Here is a 7,762-nt window from a genome sequence, read left to right as displayed (position 1 = left end):
AACGATTCTATCAATCTTCTTTCAAAGATGAAGGAGACGCATTTCTTGTGAAGTTCAAATCTAATTTTATTCATATCTGATTTTTCCTTCCGTTTCAGTCAATACGTAGATATGATTTTATTTTCGAATGTTCAAAACACCATATAACTTTAATCAGTGTAAATATGCTAATTGCCTTTTCTCTATCTGTTTATTCATGCCGTTATCTTCTAAATCCGATACAAATGTACATCTTCGTGACAAGCAAGCAAAAAGCCTATCCCCTGATATACCAGAAGATAAAAGTTATATATACCTGATATCAAAATATTAATCACATTAATTTTGATATTGTAATACTTTGCATTTTCACGATTTCATTAGAATAGATGAAACCTGATGTTATCATATTGCTTAGCCACAAAATCAGTTTTACTGAATACATTAAACTGATATATTTTGACACGTTTTACCTATATCTCCTAGTTCGACAGTTAAATGGCAAATAATCTGGCCAGCTCGTGTTGAGTAGCAGGTGGCAGAAAAACAACGCAGATATAACTACATATATTTCATTTCAAATAGAATTAACATGGATAGGAATAACTAATTCTTCAAAAATAGTGTGTGTTGGATGGACAGAGAGTACCTTTAGTAACAGAAATTAATGTATCAATTGTGTCGAGTATGAAGTGTGACTTTTCCAAATGATTATACTTCAAAAAGCATAATATCACAATATCATTAAGAACCCCGAACCAGTTCATGAAACATTGCTCCTATACCCCTGGAAACAAAATCTACAGAACAATTTAATTTACTATCATGTAATACAGTGTATCAGATTGAACTATGTTATGTCATACTTTATTCTATATTGATTGATACATATACCTGATCTATTTGATCTACTACGAAAACCTTTTAAGTTGGATCACAACAAAAAAAAAGTTAAAAATTCGAAAATGTTTGTTGAAATAGGTACATATATAATGTTGTAATAACTTACAATTGCCTACCCAGAGCATTTGTGTTGTCAAAGTCTGCCTTACTACAGACAAGATATTGTTTGAAAGTATAAAATAACGATATTTATATAAATAAAGTATGTCTTACTCCAGACAAGATATTGATTGAAAGTATAAAATAATGATATTTATATAAATAAAGTCTGTCTTACTCCAGACAAGGTATTGATTGAAAGTATAAAATAATGATATTTATATAAATATGCTTCATTTTTCATATACCTTGCCAAAATTGTAGCCAAGATTTTTGCCAAAATAGTTCGCAACCAAAAGGGGATTGCATTATTTGTCAAAGACCTGACTACTATGCTCGTATAGTATAAGTTATGACACGCCCGATACTTATCAGGGTTGAATCCAAAACGAGGATACAAGGTCAATACAGGGATTTTACAAACACAAACGTGACCAATCCACGAACAATTAGACTGTTAGATTTACGGGATGACCTTTCCATTCTTCAAGACAAACAAAAGGCTTTACTTAAGATAACTGAAACATACGAAAAACGTAGCACTAAAACTACACTAAATCTATACACGTATTACACGGCATATTGCATTGGGTCAAATGCTGTATAAAGTGTTTCATACCGATTGTTAAGCCGTTCTTGGCACACTGATTTTACAGTCGGTATGAAACACGTCAGACAGCATGTGACCCAATGATAGGTTGTATTGACGAACTTAAGTATTATGCAAGATATTTGAATATCGTAAATGAAAACACTAATGCTTACAAGTTTTCTTGCCTCTATTTTATTTTCGATATACACATGCATACAAAGGATATGTACTTTGCATATATCTCCCTAAGCATTCAATAAAATATACGGGTTTTAGTTCTTTGGTCTGATCATCATCTTTGTTTCCTTCAATGCTTCATATTTAGTCTTCCAATAATACCAGACCGGGAACCGAGGATGAATATACCCAGAATTCGCATACTCCCCATTCAGGTTTACGACATGACAAGCATTGTACCAAAAGCCTCCGCGATACTGTTCGGCACAATTACCCGATTGCTTGTCATTATCACGGTCGTATGTACTAAACATCATCCCATTGTGGTATCCCAGACCGTATCCTACAACATGGTATTGATAACAATTATAAACATGAATCTACATGACAATCAATTCAAACTTGAATATGTGATTATAACAATGTAAGTCTTAACATGGGAAGCTGACGATTACGAGGACTATCCCGTTTGAGTAGCTAGTTTGCTGCTAACACCTATGTTCAGTGAAACAGCCAAATGTGAACCCGATTCGGAAGATTATATGCTGTTTTAGTTTTATTTCGAGATCATTTGGATGTATCGAATTGGTTGGTTAGTTGATTATCTTACGTCCCATCGAAAATATAGCACTCACGTTGAGACGTCAAACATTGTTCGTGAAGTATCACACATTTAAACCTTATTCTTAGTGCTTACGGCCGTAGCACTGAGGTTTCATTAACTTGTCAACGCCTGTAGTGACATGGGACCTCCGTTGTAAAGGTGACATCCGAAAGATCCATAATTTTCACTTCAAAATGTCGAACGTTAAATGAAGGAGCAATCACTACCTATTTTTACGTCTTGAGTTTAACGCGAGCTTGGCATGCGCAAGGCTCGAACTCACGATCTTCTGGTTACAAAGCGAACACTCATAGATTACCTTTGAGCTACCGCGACCAGTGTATCGAATTTATTGATGAATTATTTGTAATCATATCAATATAAAAACAGGTCAGCTAACAAAGGAGTACAATTCTTGCCCATGGCAACCCAAACAGACCGCTGGAATAGTGTTAATAGATATGGCATCGCCAGTGTATCTAAATGTAGAAAGGAAGTCTATAGCAATTTATTCACCATATTGAAGTTTTTGAATACTTTTTTGTCACAAAAATATATAAGAAGAACCGTTAGAAAATGATTATAAATTGTGCCCGAGGGAATTCGAACATACTCTACACCAACAATGTGGTGTTAACATAATAAAAGTCCTTAATGCAAATACTTTGACCCTCATATATACATGTAATTGAAAATCCAAACACAGGTGATATATTATTTAATGGTGATGGTGTTTTGAAATGAGTTGATAATCCCTGAAGTTTCCGTTAGGATTCGGATTAGAATAGGTTCTGAGTGTTCCTTGCTTGTAGTAAGAGGTGACTAAATGAGAAAGTCCCTCGGATACGACCGGAAAAAACCGATATCCCGTGTCACAGCAGCTATGGCACGATAAAAACCCTCCTTTCTAAAATGTCATATGCCCCCAGCATACGCCTAAATTATGCAGCTCTTCATCGGCAACGGCAACGTTTCCATATGAGCGTACAATTCTCGAGAGGTACTTTAAACAGTATAAAACCAACCAAACTGAACGGAGTGTGACATAAAATATACCAAAACCTATTCAAAAGACAACTGTTGTTTGTTTTAAAAACGTCCCCATACGACCACTATGAAGATTAGTCTGCTTTGTAAACCTCTTGGTACAATGTACGCGTATTTTGTATTTTCATGAGTTAAAACAATGCATAAAATACTGACGTACCCGCCGTTCCTGATGAACCCGACACAGTGAGGGTGTAGTTGCTCTTTTCATCTCCAATATAGAATGTGGAATATTGAGCATACGCCGTGTTGTTATTAAAATCTAGAAGGTCAGCTCTCATTTCCTGATCCTTACCCTTTGTGAACTTGTAGAGTCTAGCATTTCCTTTGTTATAATAGAAAATCCGTATATAATGTTGGGTTGAACAGATCAAGATGACATCTTTCAACATTAAAAACCTGTCACGAAAGAAAAAAAAAACCCACGGAAAACAGTGGACCCTTCGAACAGTAGTGATGAAATCAGGCACCAAACTGTTGGAATAGAAAGCCCATGATGACTAGTCATAATTACTGTTAACCTTCTCTCTTGGCCAGGTCAGGTTAAAAACAATTAGTAGTTAAAATCAGAACGTAGCAGTATTAAAGGACACACATGTGTCTGAGCTTTTTAATTTTTTTAAACAAACTTAATTCTTTTATGCCTAAAACTACTTTAAATTTGTCTTAAATAAAATATGTTTTGTACTTTTTGAGTTTAAAAGTGATGAAATTCAAATATTGTAACACCCATATTTACTTCGATATTTTACGCGCCATTATATGTTGCATCGTATGCGACCTTGAGCGAGAAGGTTTGAAAGCAGTTGTTAGCCATTTCATAAACAGATTAAAATCAATCAACAAAAATAAAAACAAAACAATTATTACGTTAACGGTTTGTAAATAAAAATGCATTGGGGGTTTTTGTGTCGTTTAACAACACACTAGCTGTCAATAGAAGGATTTTGAATATATTTTTTCAATTTTTCGAAGGAAAGTGTGATCGTAAAGACGTGGATAATAATTTGTCGGAGCACGTACTTTGCCGTAAAACCAGTCGCCTTGTTCGTTGCACTCTTTCAAAAAGCAGTTGGACAGATACGCAAATAAACTGCACGAAAATTGTTAAATCGAAGACCTGCAGTATATGCATTATATTCTGGTTTTCAAACGCAATACACACCAATTGACCTTCAACTTTTAACAACATATGAATTATGTCTCCAGTTTCCACCAATTGGTAGATTTACAAAAACAAAATTAAACTTTCAATTATAAATGATACAATTTTGAATGCCCTATCTTTGAATTGTATTGGGTCAAATGCTGTCTGACGTGTTTCATACCGATTGTTAAGCCGTTCTTGGCACACTGATTTTGACTGCAGATAACTCCGTTTACCTGATCAGGATATGGGGCTCACGGCGGGTGTGACCAGTCAACAAGGGATGCTTACTCCTCCTAGGCACCTGATCCCACCTCTGGTGTGTCCAGGGGTCCGTGTTTGCCCAACTATCTATTTTGTATTGCTTGTAGGAGTTATGAGATTGATCACTGTTCGTTATCTTCACCTTGCATTAAGAGGTTTTAATATTTTTTAAATAACTCGTAACATCAAGTACAGCAAAAGTAATAATAAATCATGCCGTGCTCCCACGTTCTAACGACGTGTAGATCAGAATTTAAAAAAAATATATTATAAAATTGCTTTATTAAACAGTACTATGGTTTCCACTATGAATTAAGTCATCTTTATGTATTCTTTTCGTAATGCATCCGTGACTTAGTTCTCAACTCGCATGTAACGTATCAAACTTTATCTGATCCAAAAATAATAATTGCATAGTTTATTTTTTTTTTAAAACAAATACAACGCTATTTACAGATATTTGAAGGAATAACATTACCAATTACCAAACAGTGTTTAGACTGCGACTCATGTAAACATTATTCACCCGTAATTGTCGATTTCATACGTGCATTCATCGCTACATTTGGGTATTTACATCGCAATTTGTATGAACATATCAGACTTGAGAAATTTGTCAACATCGAGATTAATGTTCATGGTGAATAAATTACGCCCCAGAAAGCTGAGTTTTAAAAATTTCTAACACTATTTTCAAAATCAGTTGATCGCAGAAGGTCGCATGTCATGTCAATATTCCACGTGGCTACTTAACTAATTAACGATATTTTTTTGAAATTGGGGCTTAGATTTAAATCCGTTTAGTGGGTAATTATTGGAACAAACTATCAGATCTATCAAGCGAACTATCAGTATTGATTACTATAAGCATACTAAAGGTAAAATGCATATAAATTTGTATGCTTTTGGAAACATGAGATTTGTCCTTTAAGGTTACCTTATAAAATTGGTAAAATTATATTTCAAAAACCTGTTATCATTTTGCCAATAACCATGTCGCAACGAAAATGTTCATTGGTCATACGAAATGAAGAATATCAAATATGTCAGAGAGTGTCCCCCTTTTTATTGGTCATGATCATATCAGCCGCATGACCCGATATTTATACATGCTAAAGTCCTTGCAATAGATCGTCTGTGCAAGTGAAAAATCGCATGCTAAAGTTAAAGCGAAAATAGTATTACTTGAGAAATATGCTTTATATATGTATTTTATATCAAGTCATTGCTGAGTATTGTTTGTTCGATTCATGAAGTTTTAATGTTGAGATATTTTACATCAATAATTTTGAAATAAGTGGTAATCTTACCAATCCAGTAGTTTTTGGACGGTTTTCCAAATCCTCTTTTGTATTTTTTCCAACCTTTGTAAAAATCCGTAGATCCATCCACTCTTTTTTGGAAGACCTAGGTCGAAATATTAGAGTAAAAGTACAAACAATGTAGATGAATCATTGGAAGGAATATGAAGAATATCATTCGATGTGTGTAGTCAAGCCATATAGTATAATCACACGTTATTTATCCCACAGTTAACATTTTGGTATTTGAAAAGAGGAAGATAATGAACAATGATTAATTCAATCATTCCTATAGATAATATAGAAGTAGGAATATGTATGGAAAGCACGGGCTACTGGGTACACCAGAGTCGGGTTAGGTGCTTAGGTGGAGTAATCACCCCTTGTTGACCGATTACACCAGCAAGTTTCCAGATGTCTCCGAGTTTCACTTTAGACAAAGAAATTACACAGTGAATGGTTCGTTTTAATTCAGAGTGTGGTACATATATTCATCAATGCATACGTGTAAGTGACAAGTAAGAAATAAATGTACAGGAAAAAAAGCTACACAAAATTATTATTATGAATTACTCCCAATGAGATACTGTTAGAAATAAAGATCTCGCACGCGTAAAGTTTGTCTCAAATTGGTGATGCTATAGTAGGATACTTCCATATATATTCAGAAGGATATTGGTTCCATCATACATATACTGTAAAAATATCGCTTTCATATATTTATACAGCAGGATATTGCGTCCATATATATATCTACAGTAGGATATTGCTTTAATACATATATACAGTAGGGTTTTGCTTCCAAAGGTGAAAATGTTTTTATGTTTTCATTTTAACAAAATAGTATTTTATATTATCTACATTAACACCATTATGTAAAAGCACTTTTGGCACTGACTACAGGTAAATTATGCCCCACGACATTCCGAACAACACTAACTACACAGAATAATTCTTATTTTGAAACTTGCGTATCTCTTTCGACTGTTTGCGTATCTGCAAGTTTGATTCAAATGAAAATACTTGGGTTTTTTTGTTGTTGTTTTTTTTACACCTTTCAATAAGGTATCTCTAGTTTTCAGTCACAAAATATTTTAATGTAAATGCTATTCAATCTGACACCATGGTGCATGTTTTAATTCTCAGAACATTTTCCGTTGTATTTAGCTAACAGCTTTTATATTATATAAAGCATTATTGTAAAGGTATGTTTTCTCTATTTCAATTTCTTCGTTTGCTACACTGTATCCGAGTATTGACGTTGACTTATTACCATTTAGAGTAAACCAATCTTGAATAAAACAATGTGAATAAAACGTTATGCTCAATTCTTATGATATCAAATAAATACCAAATGAACATAAAATCGCGTTGTTTAGGTGTGTCGTCATTTACAAACTCACCATCCAACCTCCTCCATCCGTAGTCATGTCGCAGTATACTGTTCTATTGCGTTTACCTTCTTTTATTTGATATACACCATCTTTTCCTTTCACGCTTGCATCGTTTTTTAAAATATCCATGCAACTTTTTGCCACAGGATTCAACGACACTGCACAATTAAAAAGATCGTTAGATGATTGTACGAGTATGCTATTTATTTCATTGGCAAACTTTTACTATTTGATTTCTTAACATGAACAGAGTAA

General features: G+C 33.9%; 1 protein-coding gene across 1 annotated transcript; it reads right to left on the bottom strand.

Annotated features, from left to right (window-relative positions):
* Window positions 1-1,831: 1,831 nt before the first annotated feature.
* LOC125656383 (microfibril-associated glycoprotein 4-like) lies at window positions 1,832-7,543 on the bottom strand. The gene is made up of 4 exons (XM_048886989.2): window positions 7,517-7,543; window positions 6,123-6,219; window positions 3,562-3,726; window positions 1,832-2,093 (listed from the first exon to the last, which is right to left on the bottom strand). The coding sequence occupies exons 1-4, from the start codon at window positions 7,541-7,543 to the stop codon at window positions 1,846-1,848; spliced, it is 537 nt and encodes a 178-aa protein (XP_048742946.1). The 3' UTR covers window positions 1,832-1,845.
* Window positions 7,544-7,762: the final 219 nt, after the last annotated feature.

This window comes from Ostrea edulis, chromosome 7 (assembly GCF_947568905.1).
Source record: "Ostrea edulis chromosome 7, xbOstEdul1.1, whole genome shotgun sequence".
NCBI classification, from domain to species: domain Eukaryota; kingdom Metazoa; phylum Mollusca; class Bivalvia; order Ostreida; family Ostreidae; genus Ostrea; species Ostrea edulis.
Note: the sequence above shows the minus strand (reverse complement) of the source record. Positions and strands in the feature narration are given on the sequence as shown.